The sequence below is a fragment of the Puma concolor genome, chromosome D1 (assembly GCF_028749965.1).
Source record: "Puma concolor isolate L17-30 chromosome D1, mPumCon1.1.hap2, whole genome shotgun sequence".
Taxonomy (NCBI): domain Eukaryota; kingdom Metazoa; phylum Chordata; class Mammalia; order Carnivora; family Felidae; genus Puma; species Puma concolor.
The window spans coordinates 90,756,158-90,782,359 of NC_141676.1; the positions used below are offsets into that span (position 1 = coordinate 90,756,158).

Consider the following 26,202-nt stretch of genomic DNA (forward strand, 5'->3'; position numbering starts at 1 on the left):
AGAAGAAATAAAGTATTTATTTTGTCTGTGTTAAAACTGTTTGACTTGGTATTAAAACTTTAAAAGTTATTTTGGGATATTAGTCAAAGGAAGAAACAGGACTTTGTTGTAATGGTGATGTCATTCTCAATTTACTTGTTAGACAACAGGAGACTATCTGGGATTTTCTTTTGATTGTTAAATTTGAGAGCAAATCTGTGCAAGATGGAACTTTTCTTTTCCTCAAGCCTATGTGATAGCATTTTCATCCTGAGAAGCTGAGCTCTGTTAGTACTTGCTTTGTTTTAGGAAACCATGATACACCACAAAGCATTGATCCTTTTTATTATGATACTTCATATCTGAATAGCTTCATGGCTCTCCCAGACCAAATAGGTCTTTGGGGTTTGATCTTACTTTATTTTTATTTGTAAGCGCAACAGAGAGATCTGAGTAAGGCCGTATTTCATGTAGTGTTTCTCACCTATTCAGCAGTAAGACATGAGGAAACGCGGCGGCACGGTGCCTTTACAACATTCACAGCCGCGTTCCAGCTAAAATGCCTAGCAGAAAAAAATGTGTGTGGGTGTCGGAGGTGAAGGGTTGGATGGTAGGAGTTGCAGCTGTAGCCTTGGGAGAACCAAATAGTAGACTCAATGTTAGAGTTGTTTTAGTAAAAGCAATTTAATCATTAAGAAAATATACAGAAGAGTCTTCATGTGTTTCTTTAAAATCTTAACATTAAATCAAACTGTCCTTATTGTTTATATTCTAGTTAATTTCCACTTATACACACTCAGTCGCATACGCACACAGCAAGGGCAAAAGATTGTGTGCCATTCTTTTTCTCTGAATAGATTCTAAGCTACGTTTTAAATTCATTCTTAGAAAAATAGCATTGTGTTGAGACACCGTGTCTGATAAGAGTATAAAGTTCTACCATACCTACAATGTAGGTTCCTGGTGCTGCCCAGCTGTCATCTGCGTTAGGACGAAATACTCATGGAGGGGTGTTCATGTCTGTCCCAGTAGCTTTTAGAATAGCATTTATTTTTAGACTTGGTTGGAAGAAAGGATACTTTTTCTTACATTCTAGCCCTGTGGGGAGTTGCCCAGTCTCCTTCTTAGCAGTAGTTCAGACTTGTACCGCTGACTCACAAATGTCTCATTTTCTGATTTCTTATTTGTAGAGTGAAGTTATTTTCTACCATTATCACTATGGTAAAATAGTAATTCAACTAGAATATTTAAAGATTGTCACAGTCCTTAGAATTCAGTAGTCCTTAAACATCATTGGAAGAGCCCTTTTGTAAATAAGGAATATGAGGCAAAAAAGGAAAAGCAGAAATGTTTTAATTATTTTAAGACAGAAAAATTTAATTTTGGAGTTGTTATATGCAATATATTAAGCCAAATATGTTATGTACAGGATGTCAATTATCTGTGTATCAAGCCTATAAAATAGGTACTATTTTCCCCATTTTCCAGATGAGGAAATTATCACTCAGAAAGTCACACATAGTCCACATTGTAGTATATGGTAGAGCAAAATTTTGAACCCAGGTGTGATTGATCTTGAAAGTGAAAGACTTTAGTGAAACATTTAGCTGCTAAAGGTTATTTTCTGGTAAGTGATAACTTTTAAGAGACTTTAAAGCTGACATCTTAGTTCTGAAATTCTTTCTTTGAGGGATTTTGAGCAATGGTGATGTGTGTAGTTTTTTCAGTGAACATAAAAGTGAACTAATGCATATAATAATGTGATCTTTTAAATGTGATGACCTCTATGGGGTGCCTGGGTGGCTCAGTCGGTTGAGGGTCCGGTCCGACTTTGGCTCAGGTCACAATCCCATGGTTTGTGGTTTTGAGCCCCGCATGGGGCTCTGTGCTGCTGACAACTCTGAGCCTGGAGCCTACTTCAGATTCTGTGTCCCCCTCTCTTTCTACTCCCCTGCTCTCACTCTGTCTCTGTCTCTCAAAAATAAACATTAAAAAAATTTTTTTTAAGTAATGACCTCTAGAACACCTAGCAGTTATTACTAACTCATTATCATAAGGGTTCTGGTTCTTTGGCATTTAAGATTAGAAATGTTTGTCATATAATCTAGTTTAGTCTTCTGTAGTATTATGTTACTGACAGATACATAGCCTGGCAAGTATGACATAATAGTTCGAAACACTTACAGAGATGATATAGTGCATAAATGAACCACATCTTCAGAACTATGTGTTTTTAATACATTTTTAAAAAAAGTTTATTATTTTTTTTTGAAAAAGAGAAAGTGTGAGCAGTGTAAGAGCAGAGAGAGAGGAAGAATCTCAAGCAGGCTCTGGGCCATCAGTGCAGAGCCCAGTGCAGGCCGCACAGAACTACGAGATCATGACCTGAGCATGTATCAAGAATTGGATGCCCAATTGAGTGAGCCACCCAGGTGGCCCTAGACTGCGTGCTTTTAAAATCAGTTTGTAGATGCCCAGATCTTTCAATAAGATCTTTGCTTTAACTCCGTAATAAAATGATTTTAGGTGAAAAGAGAAACTTGTAACTTTAGTTAAACCAGATGGTTTGGTGAACACATGTTTTAATTTATTTTGCAGTGTCTTCATTGGTTTATAGCATCATATGACTAATAATAGTTCATGCACTTGATTTGTTGGTTGCTTCATTAATTCTAGGCCTTATTGGAAATGATACTGTGAGTGAGAAGATAACTGCAGCAATCCTAATAGGTAACAATGGCTTTTGAATATGGTATTCTATTTCTTCTAGGCTTTTACTTTTCTTTTAGATTTAGAATGATTTCTTTTGACGGCTAAATTTCTCTGGAAGCCTGTAAAGCTATTTCACAATTCCTTGCTTTTAATTCCTTGGCTGTTCTTCTGTCATCTGCAGAAATTTTTTTGATTTGGGGATCCTCAGTTTTTATGAGCCTGGAAGGATAGAGAGGTAGCATTAATAATTAACCAATGACATGTATACCTATATTACAACCCAGGTCTGTTTTATACTCTGTGACTTCTCATAGGCATCTCGCCCTTAATAATCTGTTATGTATGATACCAAAAAAAAATGTATCTTTCCAAAAAAGATGAGTATTACTCCATAACCCTGAATGTGTGATCTAGAATACAGGTGAGTCCTTAAAATATTCTTTCAACATAAAGTATAATTTTCACCTAACATACTCTTACCAGTGTCACAAGGATAATAAATTTAATTATGATCAGCAAAGTCTGATATGAACATCACTTAATCTCAGAAAATTTTATGCAGTATTGGAGTCTAGCCTTTGGGCTGTCTTTATAATCTGTGAAATAAATCTGTCTTAACCATGAGGCATGCTAGTACAGGGCTTTCTTGGTATTTCAGTAATTAAACTCTTTGGGATGGAATCCAAGGTAAACCTTTCTTCTACCTGCCTGTATGAGTTTTTTGATGTTCAAGAAGGGCCTTAGAGTACAGAAACGATAGAAAAGTATGTCAAAGTTCCTGGCTATTAGGTTGTTTATTTAAACCTTAAAAACCAATTTTTCCTTAACCTTTGCATATTACTGAAACATGAAAACTCCCTTAAACAGTCATTTGCATGTTCAAACTCAGTAAATGAAAACCCCTGGAACATATAAAGTATTGTTTGTAAATGTAATATAGTCAATTTCCTTAAAAAACAATCAAGTGATAGCCTAGCAAGATTAAAATGAGAACAAGCAAAACCTTTCTGGACATTTAATTTTAGAAGATATGCTATAGTTTTACTTTCCATTAATGATTAGCTTCTCTTTCCATGCTCTTATATTCAGATATGTATTTTCTTTATTATTAGAGAATCAAATAATTTCTTCCACTCAGGTGTGCTGTCTTTTTCTACCATGGTTCTCTTTTCTACTTCTCTTCCTCTTAAGACAAGATCTTTAGAATCCTTTTCCATCCTCTTTCTCTCAGTCCCCTTTGGATACTCTTTTAAACTTACCAGCATCTTACCCCACCCCAAACCCCAGTTTTTTGCTCAGATGTTTTAATACTTTTTGTCATTTATTCACATTTAATTATATGTATCATTGGTCAGGACCAATGTTGTTTCCTTTTTATCCTCTTCCATCTTCATGTGTCTGTTCTGGTACATTTGGCTTTTTTTTTTCTTGAGTATTTTGTTCACATAAGTTCCATGAATGATGTACTCTGATTTCTTGCCTGTACTCGTGCCTTTTTTTTTTTTTTTTTTTTGTACTTTCTGTCTGAATGCTTGTAACACAGTCTTTTCATCCTTACTTACATGTATTTTATCCTTAGTTCTTCAGCTTGGAGCTCAGTGACTTTCAATCCATAGATTGAAGTTTTCATGTTAGAACAGAACTTTTTATTATTACTTATTATTTATTTAATTTTCCCCTCTCTTCTATCTACAATAAGTGTCTCATTGTGGAACCTATTTATTACATATCAAGTCTTCCTAATCTGTCCTTTAATCATGATATATTTCTCTTTACATTTTTATTTTTTTGATTTGATGTATTCCTTATACTGTTTATTTAGGCCACCAGTAAAATCTTTAATCTTCCAAATTCAATCTGAGTAGGGAAATAGTTCTTAAGGTTTGTTTTTTTTTATATAGACATAGCATATGCACTGGTACCTGTAAATAATACATTTGTGTTATTGTCTTCTTTAGCTTTGTGACTATTTATTTAGTGTACATGTGGTATTTTTTCTGACTGAATGGAATTTATGCTTTTAACTACTAAGCTAGATGTCTGCCCTTCTTTGCCTCTTTCCCTTAGCTGTTTTCTTTAGTAGTCCCATGATGCATCTAGTTTCTCGTAGGTGCAGACACCCACATTAGGAGCCCTGGTCCTTCTAATTGATGGTTAAATTTCTTTACAGAGTGATTTTACAGTTTTTATTAATTTCTTAGGGGCAAATACCTCTTTTGTTGTGGAGAGAAGTGGGAGTGTAGCCTCCTTAGGCCTGTTTTCCGCTTTGGGTTTACCATTCACTGTGGTCCCACTTGCTTATCAAGACCTCTGTCCTGCTGCTTCCACCCATACCATTCTGTTAAGGATTTGTTTCCTTTTATTTAGCTTTCAGAGGCTTTTCAGAGACTTGGAGAGAAAAGAGAGATCTCTTTCTTAACATACGTGCAGTCTTGAATTGGAAGTCTACTGGTACTTTTTCCCATGGCTTTAGAGAGGAAACTTCTGAAGAGAACATTCAGTGAGGCAGAGTGTTGTGGTGTCTGTTAGGCAGTCTAGTGTGTCTCTAGAGATGTGAATGGTTTATTTCAGTGTCTTCCTCAGGATGTAAAGTGGAAACTTCCAGGAGAAAACAGCTCGCCACATCTGGAATGACTAAGATGTGTTAGTGCATTTCAGTTTTCCTATCTGCACAACAGGGCTAATAATAGTGTATCAGATAGCAACTAGTTAGAAGATGTAATGGAAGAAAAAGTGCCAATTTTAAGAAAAACGGAAATAAAATACCCAGAAATAAATTTAACATTTGACATATTTGAATTAAAAATAAAACATTACTGAAGGACATAAAAGACATTTGGAAGAAATGAAAAGATACACCTTGTTCGTAGCTGGAGATATTCAACATCATGAAGATGTGAGTTTATTGGGCTGCCTGGGTGGCTTAGCTGGTTGAGTGTCTGACTTTGGCTCAGGTCATGATCTTATGGTTTGTGAGTTCGAGCCCCACATCGGACTCACGGTTGTCAGGGCACAGCCCACTTTGGATCCTCTGTCCCCTTCTCTCTCTGCCCCTCCCCTGCTCATGCTCTCTGAAAAATAAATAAACATTAAAAAATTACCAGTTTATTATAAATTTATGTAATAATAACGATTTTTTAAAACCTAGACACATTGATTTTGAAAATAAGTTGATCTTGGCTAAATAACTTCACCAAGGATCTTTGGGAAGAAGAAAAGAAGCAAGGACTAAATACAACCAGATATTATACTATAAAGTCTCAATAATTAAAACTTTGTGGTGCTGGTACCTGAATAGAAGGCATAATGGGATAGAATGGAAAGCCTAGAAATATATTCAGACACATAGGAAGACTTAGATATGGTGAAGATGGCCTCTCAAAAACCCATAGGGACAGTGTGTGCTATTCAGTAAGTACCTTGGGGGAAACTTGGTGTGCATCAGTGGAAAATAAAAAAAATTGAAGTCATACCTCATACCAAGAATACATTCTAAAATGACTAAAGATATGTTTATTAAATGAAATCACAAAAATTTTAAAAGAATACGTGGGAAAAAACATTTGGGGGGTCAAGGAAGGCTTTAGAGCTATTCTTTAAAACGCAAAACCCACAAAGGAAAGAGTTGTGAAATTCAACCACATAAAATAGAAAACATCTGCATTACAAAAAAAGGACAAATGACAATCTGGGAAAAATACTTGGAACTCATATTACAGATGAGGGACTGATCTCTTTAATATATAAAGACCTAAAAATAGGTAAGAAAAGACCAGTAACCCGCTAGAAACAACAGCTTATGTATAAAAAGAATTTTTTCATTATGGAGAATTTGCCTCTCAGATATACTTGCACATATGTATTAATGGCATATTTAGAAGCTTACCGTAGCATTGTTTGTAATAGCAAAAGATTGGAAATCATGCAAGAATCCCATCAGTAGGGGACTGGTTAAATAAATTGTGGAACATCTACACAGTGGAGTATCATACAGTGTAAAAACAGCAAAGAAACTCTTTGTAAACTCATGGAAATTTGAAGTTTGCTGCAGGAAATACTAGACAACTACATAGTGGTGTGTAGATATGATACTTTTTTATGCAAAAAGTGGGTTGTAATAGAGGAATAAATGTATTCTTCCATTTTTGTACACAAAGTAGCATATTTACACATTGCTTTTATACTTAGTGTGGATGTATTCTTAATATAATATGAAAACATTTATATATATGAATAGATATATTCATAAAGTTTGGAAGAACATATAAGGTGGGGAGTGTAGTGGACAGGAATTGGACAGGATTTTTGTCTGATAAAATTACAGTATCTATTAAGAATTATAGCATATCTGGCATTTTCAGTTGGAAGTGACCACGTCTCAATTCCACTGGCTTCAGCAAATCTCTGTTCTGTTTTCACCATCAAAACAGCTGACCCCGTTAGTCTTACATGTTCAGTTTCTTTATTTTCTGGGAATTCTGGGAATATTGGGTTTATGTAAGCTCTTAATAGTGTATATAAACTAACCAGAACAGAGCTTCTATATTTTAAGGAGCTTTATAATCTAACGAATTAATATCCCCCGAAAATAGGAAAATATATTACTCTTTATGACGACAGGTAATAACTGATAGGTGTAACTATCAGTTACAGACATACCCAGACACCTTGCAACTTCAGTCTTACTTCAGCCATGGGTAAAAGAACACCAAACTCACCCCTTTAGGTATATGAACGAGCTCTTCTCTGCAGTGGAATTGAAGCCTGTTCTTTCACAAACAGATATAAATTGCGTGACCAAATTCTCTGTTGTCTGCAATAGAGTAGAGATGCCTGTCTCTATCAGTCAAATATCACCGCACGCTCAGGCCATAAAAAAGACTTCTCGATCATTTCCCATACCATTGGGGAACAATTTATTGGCCATAAGTGTCACAGAACCAGAACCAAACTTAGCAAAGAACCATCAATAAACAAAAACAAAGATTAAGGAAATAGAAGGAGAAAGGTAGAATTCTGTTGCTCCCTGGAATTTACTCCAGGGATCAAGAAAAGGTATGCCTGAGTGTAAGCAGTCCCTTAGGGAACACTTCTCAGGCAATGTGTCGTGTGGACTTCTCTGTGGAATTTAACACTGTCAAGTATAATTTTTCATAAGCCATCAGTAAGACTCATACAAAGATAAAGTGAGTATATGTCAAAGATATAAATATTTTTAGATGAGGGAGATGGTAAGCTGGTTCTCACAATTTGAGGAAAGTGGTTTTTTTCCTCTTTTTCCTTTTGCTTGAAAATACTGCAGGTCCAAATCCGAGGTTTTACAGAAAACTCTTGTAAATAAAACATTAGATTCTTTAGGTTTTATGGTTGGTAATCTTAACATTCTATCTTTTCTGTTCGATATGGAACTATAATGAATCACTTTAAAGGTAAAATTTGTCCATAATTTAAAAAGCATGGAACAAAAGGATCAATTAAATAAATAGATATTAAGTTTTTATGGAGTTGATTCGTTGTTATATAACACAAAATGTATAATATAAACAATTTTTATACCTTTTAAAATATGTAATATTTACCAATAAACTTCTTATTTTATACTTCTATTACGGTATAACTTGCATATAATTCACAAATAATGAGTGTATAGCTTGAAGAATTTATATAAATGTATATACCCATGTAAACACAAACCAGTCAAAATATATATTACTTTAGCCCCAAAGGTAACCATTATTCTGACTTCTGTCACAGTAGGTTTTGCTTGTCCTTGAACTTTATATAAATAAAATTATACATATAATATGTAATATGTATTATAATAATATATAAATAAAGTTATACAATGTACTCTTTTCCCCCTAGCTTTATAGAGCTACAATTGTCATTTAATATTGTTTAGGATATTCAGCATGATGATTTGATACACTTATTTATTAAGAATAGTGTGTACTTTTGTCTGGCTTCTGTTTCTCAGCATTTATGAGGTTCATCCATCTGTTGCACATGGCAACAGTAATTATTTTTCAGTTCTGTGTAGTCTGTTATGTGGAAAATAGTACACTTATATTTGGCTTCTTTTTGCCTTACTGTATGATACTACTATATAAATACATTTGATTTTTGCCTTTGACCTTATTTCCTGTGATTTTGCTGAATTATCTTACTCTAATTGCTGAACACATTGTGTCATCTTCAAATACTGAGAGTTCTATTTGTTCCCGTCTAATTTTTTACCTTTTATTGACTTCTCTTGCTTGTTTTAAAAACTAAGACATCAAGTATAGAAGACATTCTTGTCTTGTTCACGACCTTTTTGACCTTGCTTGTCATCAGGAAAGCATCAGTATTTCACCATTAAATATGATGTTATCTGTGTGTGTATTTTAATAACCTTCATCTCTACCTACCTACCTATCTATATTTATATTCACAGAAAACCTGTGAAGAGGTATTAAATTTTACCTGTTGTAATGATATAGATGTTTGTATTCCTTTATTTTAATCATATAGTCATTATAGCAATTGATTTTAGAATGCTAAAACATTTTCCTTTTTGGACTAAACTTACTTGGACACTGTGTGTATATTCTTTTTGTAAACCGGTGGTTTTGATTTGTTGCTTTATTTAGGGGTTCTGCAGCTATTTTCACCATCATGACCTACAATTTTCTTTTCTATTAATGTCTTTATCAGCTTTTGTTATGAAGACTGTCCTGGCCTCATGAAACAGGTTGGAAAGGGGTCTTCTTTTTATTTTTATACTCTGGAAGAATGTAATATTGCTATTATTTATTCCTTGAATATTTGAAAGAATTCACCAGTGAATCCATTTGGACTGGGAGTTTTCTTACAGATTCAGCTTTTTTAATAGCTATAAGACTATTCAAATGATTTCGTTTCTTGTTTCAGTTTTAGTAAGTTGTGTTTTTGAGGGAATTTGTTCATTTCAATGAAGTTCACAAATATGTTGGAATATAGTTGTTTGTAATGTCCTCAGCACCATTTTGTCTGTAGACTTTCTAGTTATAACTCTCTTTTCATTGTTTATATCGTATGTCCTGTTTTTTTCTTGATGAATCTTCCTACAGATTGTCCATTTTGTTAATCTTTCAAAGAATTGGCTTTTGGCTTTGATTTTTCTCTATTATCCACCTGATTTCTGTTTCACTGATTTTTTTTGTTTAAATAGTTTTTTCTAGTTTCTACTTTGCTTGGAATAATTTCCTTTTTTTCTAGCTTTTTGTAATGGAAGCTTAGTACGTTTGTTTTCAACTGGTCTTATTTCTGGTAACGTGCATTTAGAGGCCTGAAATTTGCTCTGTTTTAGTAGTATCCCATGTTTTATCTGCCGTATTTTTATGATCATTTAGATAAAAATATTTTCTCATTTTCTTTGTGATTTCATGTATTTGACTGATGGTTATTCAGGTTTTATAATTTCTATACATCTGGCAGAATTTCTAATTTCCCTTCTTTTTTTTTTTAAAGTTTTTTATTTATTTAAGTAATCTCTATACCCCATAGGGGACTTGAATTCACAGCGTCAGATCAAGAGTCACATGTTTCCCCAACTGAGCCAGCCCGGTGCTCCTCTTGTTATCTTTCAGTAATTGATATTTATTTATTTAAACAATTTTGTTAATGTTCATTTATATTTGAGGGAGACAGAGAGGGAGAGAGAGAGAGACAGAGTGCAAGTTGGGGAGGTGCAGAGAGAGAGAGAGAGGGAGACACAATCCAAAGCAAGCTTCAGGCTCTGAGCTGTCAGCACAGGGCCCAATATGGGGCTCAAACTCACAAACTGTAAGATCATGACCTGAGCGGAAGTTGGATGCTTAACTGACTGAGCCACCCAGGTGCCCCTAGTAATTGATTTTTAGTGTAATTCTGTATTGGTCACAAATCATTCATTTATGATTTAAATTATTTTTATTTGTTGAAACTTGCTTCATTTTCTAGATTATGGTCTCTTGGTAAATGTTTAACATGCTCTTGAAAAGAATACATACTCTGTAGTTGTTGGGTTTAATGTTCTAGCCTAGCTCAGGTTGCAAAGGTGGGTTGTTCAGATCTCCTATACTCATGATTTTTTTTTATCTGCTTATTCTATCAGTCATTGAGAAATATCTGTTAAAATTTATGACTAGTTGTGGATTTGGTTATTTTCAGTTCTTTCAGGTTTTTGCTTTATGTATTGTGAAGCTGATATATTGGAATATGTATGTATTTCTTGCACATTAATTTTATATTATGCTGTTTACTTGACACTTTTATCATGAAATGTCCCCCTTTAATTAAAATAATTTTTTAATGTTTAGTTATTTTGAGAGAGAGAGAGACTGAACATGAGTGGGGAGGGGCAGAGAGGGAGGAGACAGAGGCTCTAAAGCAGGTGCCAGACTCTGAGCTGACAGCACAGAGCCTGATGTGGGGCTCGAACTCATGAACTGTGAGATTATGACCTGAGCCACAGTCTGATGCTCAAGTGACCGAGCCACCCAGGCACCCCTACTTATTTTAATTGGAATTTTTAGTCTATTTAATTTTTTTATTAAGGTATAATTTACATATCATAATAGTCACTCTCTTAAACAGTTAAGTGTTATTTAGTATATTCACACAGTTGCACAACTACCACCAGTATCTAGTTCTTAAATATTTCAGGAAGATACCTCTTACTTATTAGTTCAGACGTACCTCAGAGAGATTGTGGGTTTGGTTCCAGACCACTGAAATGAAGTGAATACCACAATAAAGTGGACCAAATGAATTTTTTTGGTTTTCTAGTGCATATAAAAGTTATGTTTGCACTATAGATGGCTGCTGACTGATCAGGGTGGTGGTTGCTGTAGGCTGAGGTGGCTATGGCAATTTCTTTTCTTTCTTTTTTTTTTTTTTTTTTTTTAAGTTTATTGATTTATTTGGAGAGAGAGAGGGAGAGAGAGAGAGAGCACAAGCCGGAGAGGAACAGAAAGAGAGGGAGAGAGAGAGAATCCCAAGCTGTGGGGCTCGAACTCACGAACAATGAGATGAGGATCTGAGCCAGAATCAAGACTTGGAAGCTTAACTGGCTGAGCCACCCAGGCACTGTTGTGGCACTTTCTCAACATAAGACAGCAGTGAAGAAGGTTGCATCAATTCAGTCTTCCTTTCATGAACAGTTTCTCTGTTGCATGTGATGCTGTTTGGTAGCATTTTACTCCTAGTAGAACTCCTTTCAGAATTGGAGTCAGTCCTTTCAACCCCTGCTGCTGCTTTCTCAACTAAGTTTATGTGATACTCATAATCTTCTGTTGTCATTTCAGCAGTCCTAACAGAATCTTCCCCAGGAGTACATTCCGTCTCATGAAACCACTTTCTTTGCCCATCCATAAGAAGCAACTCCCTATCTATTCAAGTTTTACCATGAGATTGTTGCAATTCAGTCACATCTTCAGGCTCTACTTCTAAATCTAGTTTTCTTGCTATTTCCACCACATCTGTAGTTACTTACTCAAGTCTTGAAACCTCTCAAAGTCATCCATGAGGGTTGGAATCAACTTTTCTAGACTCCTGTTCATGTTGATATCTTGACCTCTTCCAGTGAGTCAAATGAACATTTCAGTGGCATCTAGAATGGTGAATCCTTTCCAGAAGATTCTCAGTTTCCTTTTCCCAGATCGGTCCAGAGGAATCACTATCTATGGCAGCTATAGCCTTATGAAATGTATTTTTAAAATAAAACTTGAAAGTTGAAATTACTCCTTGATCCAAGGGCTGCAAAGTGGATGTTGTATAAGCAGGCATGAAAACATTAATTTTTTTTTTAATTTTTTTTTCAACGTTTTTATTTATTTTTGGGACAGAGAGAGACAGAGCATGAACAGGGGAGGGGCAGACAGAGAGGGAGACACAGAATCGGAAACAGGCTCCAGGTTCTGAGCCATCAGCCCAGAGCCTGACGCGGGGCTCGAACTCACGGACCGCGAGATCGTGACCTGGCTGAAGTCGGACGCTTAACCGACTGTGCCACCCAGGCGCCCCTTATTGTACATCTACATCAGACCTCTTGGGTGACCAGATGCATTGTCAATGAGGAGCAATATTTTGAAAGGAATCTCAACAGTAGATCTCAACAATGGGTTTAAAATATTCAGTAAATCATGTAAACAGATGTGCTGTCATCCAGGCGTTGTTGTCCCATTTGTAGAGCACAGGGCAGAGTAGATTTAGCATAACTCCTAAGGGCCTTAGCATTTTCGGAATGGTAAATTAGCACTGGCTTCAACTTAAAGTCATCAGGTATGTTAGCCTGTCCTTTGAAGCAAAGCACTAACCTCTCTTTTCTGGCTGTGAAAGTCCTAGATGGCATCTTCTTTCAATTTGAGGGTGTTTTGTCCACGTTGAAAGTCTGTTGTTTCGTGAAGCTACCTTCATTAATTATCTTAGCTAAATCTTCTGGAGAACTTGCTATATATATAGCTTCTACATCAGCACTTGCTGCTTCACTTTTTACTGTTACAGAGATGGCTGTAAGATGAATTAACTTCTGCCAGCTTCAAACTTTTCTTCTGCATCTTCCTCACCTCTCTCAGCTTTCACAGAATTGAGAGTTAGGGCTTTCCTTTGCATTAGGCTTTGGCTTTAAGAGATTGCTGTGGCTGGTGTGGTCTTCTGTCCAGACCACTAAAATTTCCCCCTTATGAGTGATAAGGCTGTTTTGATTTTTTATCATCCATGTGTTCACTTGAGTAGGAAATGCAAGAACTTTTCCTTTGCATCCACAACTTGGTTGGTTAGCACAAGAGGTCTACCTTTTGGCTTGGTGTGGCTTTTGATATGTCTTCCTCACCAAGCGTTATCATTTCTGACTTTTGATTTAAAGTGTGAGACATTCGACTGTCTTTCACTCGAACACTTATAGGCTGCTTTAGAGTTGTTGATTGGCTTAATTTGAATATTGTTGTGTCTCGGGATAGGGAGACAAGAGGAGAGGGAGAAATGGGGGATGGCTGGTTGGTGGAGCAGTCAACACGATGGCCAGTTGGTGGAGGGACCAAAAAACATACACGTATTACGTTTGCCACCTTTGGGGTTCGTGGCACCCCAAAACAATTACAGTGATAACATCAGAGATAACAGACCACAGATCACCATAACAAGTATAATAATAATGAAAAGTTTGAAATACAGAGAATTACTAAAACGTAACAGAGACATGAAGTGAGCAAATGCTGTTGGAACCATGGTGCCTATGTACTTGCTCCACACAGGGTTGCCACAAGCTTTCAATTTGTAAAAAATACAGTTTCTGTGCAGTGTAATAAAGTGAAGAGCAGTGAAATGAGGTATACTTGGAGTAATTTGTGATGTCTTCCTCTCCCTAGCCCCTGGCAACTACCAGATATACTTTCTGTGCCCCTGTGAATTTGACTGTTCTGGATATTTTGCATATATGCAGTCATACACTAGATGTTCTTTTGTGCCTTCTTTCACTTAGCATGTTCTAACCGTTCATTCTTGTGTAGCATGAATCAGCACTTTATTCTTTTTTGGTTTTGTGGTTGAATAATATTTTGTTGTGTGGGTTTGGTGATTTTGTTCATTCTTTGGGCGATGAGCATTTTGGTTGTTTCTATTTTCTGACTATTATAAATAATACTGGTATGAATACTCACGTATAAATTCATGGTGGACATATGTTTTTATTTCTCTTGGTTACATTATCTAGGAACAAAATTGCTGAATTATATGGTATTTCTGTTTAATATTTTGGGAAACTGCCAAACTGTTTTCTACAGTGACTGCATCATTTAAATTCCTACCAGCAAATATTTTCTTATTTGTCTTTTTAGTTGTGCCTTTATTTTTTCTTTCTCTGCTTTCTTTTGGATTAATCAAGTATGTTTTGTTTTGTTTTGTTTTTTTATTGAGACGGAGAGAGAGAGTGAGCAAGCAGGGGAGGGGGGCAGAGACAGGGAGAGGGAGAATCTTAAGGAGGCTTCATGTTCAGCACAGAACCTGACATGAGGCTCAATCTCATGACCTGAGCTAAAATCAAGAGTCGGATGCTTAAACGACTGAGACACCAGGTACCCCAAATATGTTTTATTTTATTATTGTTTTATGTATTTACTTATTTTGAGAGAGAGAGAGAGAGAGAGAGGGAGAGAAAGACTGACCCAGAGAGACTGCACACGCATGAGCAAGGGAGGGGCAGGGAGAGAGGGAGAATCCCAAGTAGGTTCCAAGCAATCAGTATGTTGAACCCAATGTGGGGCTTGAACTCATGAAACTGCGAGATCATGACCTGAGCTGAAGTTGGATGCTTAACCGACTGAGCCACTCAGGTGCCCCAAGTATGTTTTATTTTAACAGATTTCTCCTCTATCAACTTTCTAGTTACACATTTATTTACTGTTCTTTTACTGATTATTGTAAAGATTGCAACATATATCTGACTTACTGCATTCTTTTCTAAAATAGGGCTTATTTTATTTCCCAGCCAGTAGAGAACTTCTATACTGATCGACTGCACAATGTCTCTCCTATGTGCTTTTTTATGTGTATTGTAAATCTCATACATAGGGTATGATTGTGTTATGTCAGTTTAAAACATTACTTACATTTTCCAACTTTTTCCTTCATTGTTCTCTTCATGAATTTTTGTAGTTCTGTGATCAGTTTCCTTCAGTCAGAAGAACTCTGTTTCTTTTACTGCAGGTCTCCTGGTGGTAAATTTTTTATTTTTTTTAGAATTTTTTAAAAAATTTATTTATTGAGAGAGAGAGAGAGAGCGCACAAGTGAGCACACAGGTAGGGGAGATGCAGCGAGAGGGAGAGAGAGAATCCCAAGCAGTCTCTATACTGTCAGTGCAGAGCCCCATGAGGGGCTTGAACTCAGCACGAAAATCATGACCTGAGTCAAAACGAAGAGTCAGATGCTTAACCAACTAAGCCACCCAGGCACCCCTCCTGGGTAAATTTGTTCAGCTTTTCTTTGAAAATAATTTATTTTCCCTGCTTTTTTAATGGGTGATTTTAGAGGATTCTTCGTGGGCAGTATTTTTTCCTCTTGCTATGTTGAAGGTTTACTCCTTTATCTTTTCATTTTCATTGAAATGTCCTCCCACATTTTTGTTGCATCTTTGAAGTCAACTTGTCTTTTATTCTCTGGCTGCTTTTTCTATTAAGTGTTTAGTTACTTTTTTAGCACTTTGAGTAAAATATGCCTAACTTGTTTTTTTATCCTGCTTGAGGCATGTGGGACTTCTTGAATCTCTATTTTGATGAATTTTATAAGTTTTTAGCTAGCTATTCTGTTTCAGATATTGCTTTTGCCTTGTTTTCTCTTTCATCATCTCCCTTATGTCTAAGTTGGCAATTTAGACATATTTGAGACCTTTTTAACCAAGTCTCATGTTTTGTGTTGTGTATTTCCTTTTTCTCTGTGTGCTTCAGTGTGGATGTTTTCTATTGAACTGTCTTCCAGTTTACCAATTTTCTGTTTAGCCGTGTCAATTATTTTATTAAACCCATCTAATGAGTTCTTAATTTCAGATACTGCATTTTTCAATTTTAGGATGAGCATTTGATTGTTTTTCAGATTCCAGTTGTGTCTTAAAATTCTTCATTGTTTCATACAGGTTTAAAACATTTTATTGAATGTATTAATATTGAATATATTAATCATGAATTTTTTTTAGCATATGATTAAAAACTTGATAAAACCTGGTAAGGATTTAACTGATTTCTTCTTAGCAGCTTTCTTCTTTTCTGCTTTGCTCTAAATAAGCAATTGCTTGCGATCCAGATCATCTTAGAGTTTCCTGTCTTTCTTTAGAGTTTATCTAGTTGCCTCAGTTTTTTAAAAATGTTTATTTATTTTTGAGAGAGAGAGAGAGAGAAACAGAGCATGAGTGGGGGGGGGGGAGGGGGTAGAGAGAGAGGGAGACACAGAATCCGAAGCAGGCTCCAGGCTCTGAGCTGTCAGCACAGAGCCCAATGTGGGGCTCAAACTCACGAACCCCAAGATCATGACCTGAGCTGAAGTCGGATGCTTAACTGACTGAGCTACTCAGGCGCCCCATAGTTGCTTAGTTTTCTGATGGATTCAAGAAAAGTTATGATTTTTTAGGCTTTCTTTTTGTCTTGTTTGGCTGGGAACAGTGCCTCTTACAGCTTCCTCTACATCATAAGCAGAAGCCAGAACTCCATCATAATAACTTTAAAGCCCATTCTGGAAATTCTAAAATCTGAATCAAATGTGAGTCTTTGTTTTTTTACATTTTCCTCCTAATTTTTAGTCATTTGTTCCTGTTTTTTACAATTATTTTTCACTTTTTAAAGCATGCCTTGTAATGTTTATTGGGTATTAGAGTGGTTAAAATATTTGCAGAAGGCTTGTTGAATGTTATTTTCCTCTGAAGAGAGTTAATTTTTTTTTCTGGCAGTTCTGATGCTATAAAGTCTTGGTTTTTGGCTTTGTTAGAATTCATCCATTGGCAGTTTGACCTTACTCCTAAGGCATGACTTTTCTGGAGTCTCAAGAACTGAGGTGCCTTTTCTTTTTTCAGTACTCCTCCATCTTGACACAGCTTGTTTGCCAGCCTCTGTCTCTACAGTGTGACTGGGCTGCTGAGATCCCCTGTTGGTTCCTTAGTTGCCCATCACCTGATTTTGGATGGGTTTCTCAGCATGTTTTCCTACATATTTTTGTAGACTTAGGAATCAGTTAACAGTTTCCGGGGGGGAATTTCTATGTAGATTTATGGGTTCTGTTTCTACACGTTTTCTTAGGGGTCATTTTTCACCCTGAAGCCCCACCCTGCTTTGGCACCTGCAACCTCCAACCTCTGCCAGCTTAGTCCAGTTAGACCACAATATTATGTTTGGGCTTTATTTCCCATTATTGATTTAGACAGTCTCTTATACAAAAGTAATGATTAAATGTGAAATTTGCTTGATGGGTTCTCAAAGAATGTAGCCCCAGAACTCTTACCTGTATTGATTGCTTTCCTGCGCCTTTAGACAAGTTATCTTATATGTTTTATTTAGCATTCATAGCTGTTCTCAAGAGTGCTAGTTCAATGCACTGTGCTTCATAAATTGGAGCCGGAAGTACCATATTCTGGAATTGTGGTAATACTGGAATTTTACTAATGCTTAACACCTTTCCATTAATATTGGTGGCTGCTGCAAATCTTTGCCAGGTTCCTACTGTGTTAAACGGATAAAATCAGTTCTTATATAATAGTTACCATAGACCATGAAGGTTAGCTACTTATTAACTTTACTTTTATCTTTTGGAATAAAAGAAGGTGTTTAGTACATCAGGAAAGATCTCTGAAAGCCAGAGTACAAATGGGGAATCAATACTAACCATTAAAGGTCTTAATTAAACTTCCTACTGACATAAGCTTCTATTTTTTGAATTATAGTCATTGGAAGGTTTTCATAGAATTGGGAGTTCTTATCATAGTTTCTCATGTTTTTATCTCCAGGAAGATGAAGTCCTCAGTACATTCTGAAGAGGATGATTTTGTTCCAGAACTACATAGAAATGTTCACCCTCGGGAGCGGCCTGATTGGGAAGAAACACTTAGCACAATGGTAAATCAATTTTATGCATGTGTATCTGTGTATATTTTACTTACGTAAGGAGAAGGAGCTGATGAATCTTTAAAAGAATTGTTTTTTGTTACTTTGTTAATTTATTCAGGAAATATCTATTGAGCAGATAATCTATTCCAAGCAATGTTTAAAACTCTGTGGGCAGAGTCTTGAAAAAAACATACCAATTTCCTACCTTTGTGGTGCTTATATTTTAATGGGGTAGGACGAGAAGGAAACAATTAAATATATAATATGTCAAGTGATGGGAAGTGCTATTGTAGACAATTAATTGTAGAGTAGTGGGGTTACAGAGTAGGAGGATTGGAAAACCATTTACAGAGAAATGGTTTGGATGGATGGAGAGCTGATCATGTAGTTTCTTGTGGTCCATTATAAAGACTTAGGTTTCTTATGCTGAGTGAGATGGGAAACCCCATTGGAGGATTTTTGGTTGAGAAGTCACATGATCTGGCTTGAACTTTTAAAGGAAATCTCTGGTTTTTGTTTATAGGCTAAAGGGGGAGGCAAAAGAAGAAATAAGGAGACCAACTAGAAGGTTATTATAATAGGTGAACAGTAATGATAGCTTGAACCATGCTGGTAGATATGGTGGAAAATGGTTAGATTCTGGAGAGAGTTTTACAAAGCCTACTATTTTTTGCTGATGAATGGGATATAGAGTGAGCTACAGATATATCAAAGATGGTGTCAGCTGTTTTGGCTTGATCAACCTGAAGACTGGAGTTTACATTTCCTGAGATACTGGAAAAGCAGTTTTTGTTGGGGTCTGATTAGGAAAATCCTGTGCAATGTAGTTTTCCACATGATAAGTTTGAGATACATGTTTAATCTATTATAACTTTTTGCAGCTCAGGTCTGTGAACAGTGACTTTTTTTTTAATGGAGAATAACATTTTACTTAATTGTAGTTAAAAGTTAGTGTTTTTTATCATCAAAATTGAATGCAGATACTCATCTGTCAATGCTGGTTTATAATAAGATTTTACAATTTTATTTTTGAAAATGCCTTTTCAATCAGGTACTGCCAAATGCTGACATCCGTTCGTGAGCATATGATTTTAATTGATCATATTTATCGCTTAAAGGGCATTTATAGAATTCTGTTAGATTCTTCTCTTGTTATTTACCTTTTAGCATAACATCATATTACAAACTTCCGGTGGAAGGTTAGGGTGAAGCTCCTCATTTGCAAAGTTAAATGGATTTTGCAGTATGGAAATATACTTTGCGCTTGTATTGTGGTCAGAAAAACTGTACTGGAACTGTAGTTTGAGCTCTGAAAATATATTCACTGCAAATTTATGTGGTAATAGAGATCTTTCTTCTTGTTTTAATGTTTGATAGCTTGATAAAAATATATGGCAGGTTATGATTGTGACTCTGACATTTATCACGGTGTAAATTTCTCATAAGCTATGTTTTCTTCGCAATTTTAGGTTAAATTGATCAAGAAATAGCATCAAATCTACAGCAAAAACTAATTATGAAAGCCATTTAGCATTCACTAACAGAGGTTGAAAATATGTCCAACTGAACCTTTTCTGTTTCTTATTTATTTATTTATTTATTTATTTATTTATTTATTTATTTATTAATTACCAAAAATCTGTATAATGTATCTTAGTGGATTCCACTTCAGGTTGTACTGAATCAATGTTTGTTGACTTTATTTGAGAATATTGTTGGCTTTGATTGTCCCATGAAGACTGTACATAGGGACTAATTCTTCACTCACTTGGAACTCAGCATTGACTCCTCAACAACTGAGCAGTATTGGCTGCATTTGTTGACTCATCAAGAGTTAAGGAAAACCAGTTGAAATCATTTGCATTCTTTGTAAACTGACTCTTGATTTCGCTCTCAATGACCTCAACTCTTCAAGCCTGTACTTACCAAAAGGCTTTTGTTTTCTCTGGATTTCTTTGCTGTAGTCAAACATGATTTAAGTGATTCACCATTGGTCTCTGTCTTTCCTTGATCTGCCAACAAATGATCTACTTGGGAATTTACTCTGGATGCAGTCTTGTTTTTATTTTTATGAAGGAATTCTGTGTGAGGCTTTGCTCATTTACTCTGTTTTAGAGTTTTCTGACTTTTCAGATTGTTGTTTTCCTATGAGTTGAGAATATTGTGATGAGTGCATAGTTTGGTAATGTTTGATTTGTAGTCTTTCTGCACAGCTGTAGTGCCAGTGCATAAGAAACACAGTGTTTTGCCATCTTATTTTATAATGAAACCCACGTTCTCCTTTGCCTTAAAAGCATGACATTCAGAGTCCACTTATCTCTTTGCTTATTTTTTACATGTGTATAGATAGGTAATTTAAAAAATGTGGTATGGTGATAACGTGGAACTAGAAATGCTGTGGAGTTATAACTCAGTAGTGCAGTTTAGGGTGTGATGAGCAGCAGTATGAATCAGTGAGAGTGCCTCATAAGGTCTCTTTCATAGCTACTCAGTTCTGTCATTGTAATATGAAAGCAGCCATAGACAACACATAAGTGAGCATGGCCGTGTTCCAATAAAACTATTTATGGACACATTGGAGTTTCATGTAATTTTCGTATGTCATTGGATGATCCTCCTTCTTTTGATTTTTTTCCCCCCAAACATTTAAAAGTATAAAAGTCACCTCTAGCTTATGGGCTGTACAAAAACAGGCATTGGACTGGGTTGGCTCTAATTTTTTTTTTAATGTGTACTTATTTATTTTGAGACAGACAGCACACATGTGCATGCATGAGTCAGGGAGGGGCAGAGAGGGGCAAGCAGGCTCTGCCCAGACGATGCAGATGTGGGGCTCAGTCTGATGAACTGTGAGATCATGACCTGAGCTGAAATCAAGAATCAGATGCTTAACCGACTGAGCCACCTGGGCTCCCTTGGGTTGGCCCTAGTTTTGGGTCCTGCCTTATATAATTATAACGTAAGATGTAAGGCTCTCTGAAATATTCCAGATAGAAAAGGATTCTATTTTAATTCTCACAGTATGTTGTTCATATCTGTGTCTGAATACTTAATCTCATTCTAGTTATTTATGGTTGTTACCTCCTTTTATTATATTGTGAGTTTTTTGAGAAGGGATAAAGATAATCTTGTATTCATTTTATTGAAGGATAAACTTTAAAAGAGGATATAATCATGACTTGCTTACAAATATAAAATGAACACATGCCTGAGATATTTAACTCATTAATTAATGAAGGAACCAGTCAAGTGTTATAACTTGATTCAAAGGAGATTTGGTTCAAAGGAGAATTCAAAGTGCCTTACTGTTAAGAGATTAATCATGCTAAAATAGATGCAAATGGATGCAAAAACTGGCAAAACTCCTTAGTTCCACTGGACACAATTTGCATTTCTATGGACAGGAATTATTTGTACTATTAGTTTTCTGCAAGTTAACTTCTCTGCAGGGATGGAAAATAGCCTCAGCAAAGACAAGTCCCACACCCCTATTTAAGTCAAGGAATTCCTAGAGGTACTGGCCTTCCATTGAAAAGATATTCAATAATTTGGTTTGCTAATTGTATATGGAAACACAACTGTTTTAATGACTTTGTATTCTGAAACTTTACTGAGCTTATTAGTTCTAACAGTTTTTTGTTGGAATCTTTAGGGTTTTGGATATAATATGTAATCTAGAAATAGTTACAATTTTACTTCTTCCTTTCTGATTTGGAGGTCTTTTATTTCTTTTTCTTGCTTAATAGCTCTGGCTAGGATTTCCACTACTGTTTTGAATAGACATGATGAGAGTGGACATTTTTGTCTTCCTTGTCACTGAGTATGATATTAGCTCTGGGCTTGTCATATATGGCCCTTATTATGTCATTTATATCATCTGTATTGAGAGTTTGTGTCATAAATGGATGTTGAATTTTTTCAAAAGCTGTTTCTACATCTATTGAGATGCTGATTTGATTTTTATCTTTCATTTGTTAAGGTGGTGTGTCATGTTGATTGATTTGTGGATGTTGAATTAACCTATGATCCCTGAAATAAATCACACCTGATTATAGTGTATGATCCTTATAATACACTGTTGGATTCAGTTTGCATCTATGTTCATCAGGGATATTGTCCTGTAATTTACTTTCTCGTGGTGTTCTTGTCTGCTTTTGATATCAAAGTAATGATGGCCCTGTATAATCAGTTTGAGAGTGTTCCCTCATACTTTTTGAGAAGAATTGGTATTAATTCTTCTTTAAATGTTTGGTCAAATGTGCTAGTGAAGCTATTTGATCCCAGACTTTTATTTGCTGGGAGGTTTTTGATTACTGATTCAATCTCCTTACTAATAATTGATCTGTTCTAAATCATTTTTAAAATTAAGACAACAGGGGTGCCTGGGTGGCTCAGTCAGTTAAGCAGACAACTGTGGCTCAAGTCATGATCTCACAGTTCATGGGTTCAAGCCCCGCATCGGGCTCTGTGCTGACAGCTCAGGGCCTGGAGCCTGCTTCAAATTCTGTGTCTCCCTCTCTCCCTGCCCCAACCCCACTTGCATTCTGTTTCTTTCTCAAAAAAAAAAAAAAAAAAATTTAAAAAAAATTAAATTAAAAAAAAAATCAAGACAACAACAAACCCTAAAGTAGCTCCCTATCCTGTGGTTTATGGCTTATGGTTTATGGTGTATAATTTATTTATTACTCTTAATAAATTTATAATTAAATAAATAGCTATAAGTATTGTAAAAAATCTAATAAAAAACTATAGTTTTTCTAAATTAGTAAGTGAAATATTTATTTGCAATTATTTAACAATAAAATCATTTAGTGAAAAAAATTAGGATCTTAAAAAAATGAGATAAAAAAACCCAAAAAGAGGGAGAATCTTTAAGTAGTTTTGAATATTCTAACTAAAACCACCTTATATTATACTTCTTAGTGTTTCATTATTTATTTTATTTTTAGTTTTAATTATATCTGTAATCTCAGAATGGATCCTGTTAATTCTCAAGGTTTTTGTTTTTGTTTTCTTTTTTTTGTTTTTTTTGATTGTCTTTTTGTTTTGTTTTGTTTTGTTTGTTTTGGTGGTGGTGTTTTTAGGAACAGTTTCTCACTTGAGGGTCTGTTTCTAATCAATGTGTTCAAGGCTAATGGCTAAAGCAGGTCATGTTGTAGTAAAGAAGTTGTTATTGACAAAATAAAAACGGTCCTTGGTGAAAATACTCATAGATGCTAACAACCAGAGCCATGAAAATTAAAACAAATTATAAATTTTGAACTTCCAAAATACCTAAAATTTTATGAAGGAAGATAACAAGTTAATGCTCAGTGTTGTTAACATTGTATGTGTGCCCCTACAAATGCCATCCCCTTTCCCTTTCTCATACACAAACACATGTGTGCTTGGCTCCTGTGTGTGTGTGTGTGCACACATGTTCTCTCCCGTGTGCACATATTCCCTCTCTCTCACGCACAGACAATCACAGTCCCAGTCACTCACTCCTGAAGGGTTGGTTGGCTCTTTCCCCTCTGTATCTCTTCTTCCCACCTGCTAAATGCAGGCATTCACAGGGGTCTGTATTTTGTTTCTTTATGCTTGTTTCTTCCCACTTTTTTACTATTCCTGCAGATTTGACTGTCATCTCTCTACAGATGACTTCATGTCCCATATCTCTAGCTCCGTAAGAATTCATTCCCCACTGGAAGGTCCTAGAGAAACTGTGAGTTATAGATTTTCACTAAATCTCTGTTTTCCTTCTCCCAGAAATGAGTTTCTTCCTTTTAACTTGACGGTTTATGGTAAGAACACTAACTTTATTCCAGTCACTCCGGTTCAGAATCCTTGCATTTGTTATAAATCATTTTGCTCTAGTCACATGGCCTCCTTGCTCTTTCTTAAATATGTCAAGTATTCTCTCACTTCAGGGCCTTTGTATTTGTGTTCTCTTCTCCTGGAAAGTGCTTTCTCTGCACGATCTGCAAAGCTTGCTCTTTTCCTTCTGTCTGGTTTCCTCGAATGTTACAGTTAAGTGCTGCCTTTACTCACCCTCTTAGAGAAAATAATAGCCCAGCCTTCCTCTTTTTTTGTACTCAGCTTGAATTTTCTCTGTAGTACTTGCAAATATAATTTGTATCATTATTATCTCTCTTTTCCATTAGATTTTAAGCTCCTTGAGTACAGGGACTGTCACTTTTGTTAACTGTTTCATCATCTGTGTAACTCTGAGTAAACTCTTAGTAAAATACTTTTTGAATGAATGAAACTCTCATTCCTGGACAAGTAGAAACACTTGTTTTTCCTTGAAAATGCCTTAAATTTTCCTGCTTCATTATCTCACTTGTCAGATGTTAATACCTTCTTTCTTTTCTTTTTTATTTTCTGTTCTTTTATTTTCTATTCTCTCTCTTTTTTTCTCTTCTCTCCTTCCTTTTTTTTTAAGACAAAAGTTGAGACCATTGGTACATTTTTCTTAACTTTTCGAAAGTACCCTATGTATCTGGAGCATTTCCTCCGTCTGTTGCCTGCTTTCTAAAGAGGAATGAGGATTGGTGAAAACAGCTGGATTATTTCTTCCTGAATAATCTTGAGCAAGAGGTAATTTTGGAGGAGGTCTGTATTTTGTTTATTGCTCCTTATATTAATAGTTGTCCACTCTGTTCGATACTTACACTGGTTCCTTTTACCCATAGAGCTGTAAAAAATTGCAGTTTGAGTAAAAGAAAAAAAAAATCTTTGCAAATGTTCTTTAGGTGAATGTCTTTAGCTCCTTTATTACAGTGTGATGTTTAACAGTTTAGTTTTGACTGAATTTTAGTTATAACTAGAGAAACCGGTGATGTTTATCATTTCACAGCCTTTAAAAGCTGAATGTTTTGTTTAGTTTTGCTTTCTGAATAATCACAAATGCAACCATTGATTAATATGCAAAGCCCAGGTTTTGAATTTGTGCCAGTATATTCAGAGCTCTTCAATAAACAACCCCAAACCCACCCCATTCCACAGTGCATCCTTTTCTGGCTGAAGATTGTGGGAATTCTCTGGCATGAATCAAGTGGCATTAATTATTGAAGATAATTAATGGTCTGCTGAGTGTTCTGAGATATGTATTAGGTGAACCATATGAAATTGTTAGTTTTATACATTAAAGAAGCTCAAAATTGGAAGTTTTACAAGGTTAAGCGTAAAATCTTTTGAATTGTTGAGCTGATCTCAAACCCAGTATTTTATTGTTAATTATTAAACTGAAAACTACAGTTCACCCTTGATCAACACGGGTTTTAACTGCACAGGTCCACTTGTGCTTGCATTTTCTTTGGTAAATACAGTATGGTACTGTAAATCTATTTTCTCTTCAGTGTGATTTTCTTAATAACATTCCCCCTCCCAGCTTATTGTAAGAATACAGTACATAATACATATAAATACAAAATATATGCTAATTGACTATTTATTTTATCATAAGGCTTCTGGCCAACAGTAGGCTATCAATAGTTAAGTTTTTGGGAGTCAGAAGTTAAGCTGCAAGCTTAAATTTTTGACTGTGCCAGGAGTCATCATCCTTAATCCCCATGTTGTTTAAGGGTCAGTTGTACATTCCAAATATTGTGCTTTTTAAGGGGTTAAGTGATCTAGATGTTACTTTTAATGATAGAATTTGTTATATAGCTTTCCAAAAAAATTATCAAACTTATGAAACATTCAGGGGAGAAAGTACATAAAACATACAGTTAGAGGAATAGTGATTCTTGTAGATCTGAACAGGAGTGTCATGGGTAGTCTAGAATCTTGCTATGTCTTTCTTTAATAGAAAATTTCCAGTGAAGTATCTTCCGCATTTGTGGTTCTTTCTTCCCTTCTGCCATTCTTTTGTTTATACCCTACCTTATTTCAGAAAGAATTTGTATTTTTTATTCTATATTCTGTATTTAAATATTACATGCA

At 35.5% G+C, this 26,202-nt stretch overlaps 1 protein-coding gene across 10 annotated transcripts in view; it reads left to right on the forward strand.

Annotated features, from left to right (window-relative positions):
* The window catches only part of ARHGAP32 (Rho GTPase activating protein 32), a 306,604-nt gene that overhangs the window by 102,220 nt on the left and 178,182 nt on the right, over positions 1-26,202 (forward strand). For 6 of the 10 annotated variants that reach the window (XM_086678673.1, XM_086678676.1, XM_086678671.1 and 3 more), the window contains exon 2: positions 18,177-18,285. In XM_086678673.1, the coding sequence (XP_086534799.1) occupies positions 18,181-18,285 (105 nt within the window). In that variant the 5' untranslated portion in view covers positions 18,177-18,180. Of the gene's footprint in view, positions 1-1,353; positions 2,710-16,915; positions 16,940-18,176; positions 18,286-24,700; positions 24,856-26,202 lie in introns of those variants that run through there. The other 4 variants (XM_086678677.1, XM_086678678.1, XM_086678675.1 and 1 more) reach the window with 3 other exon arrangements.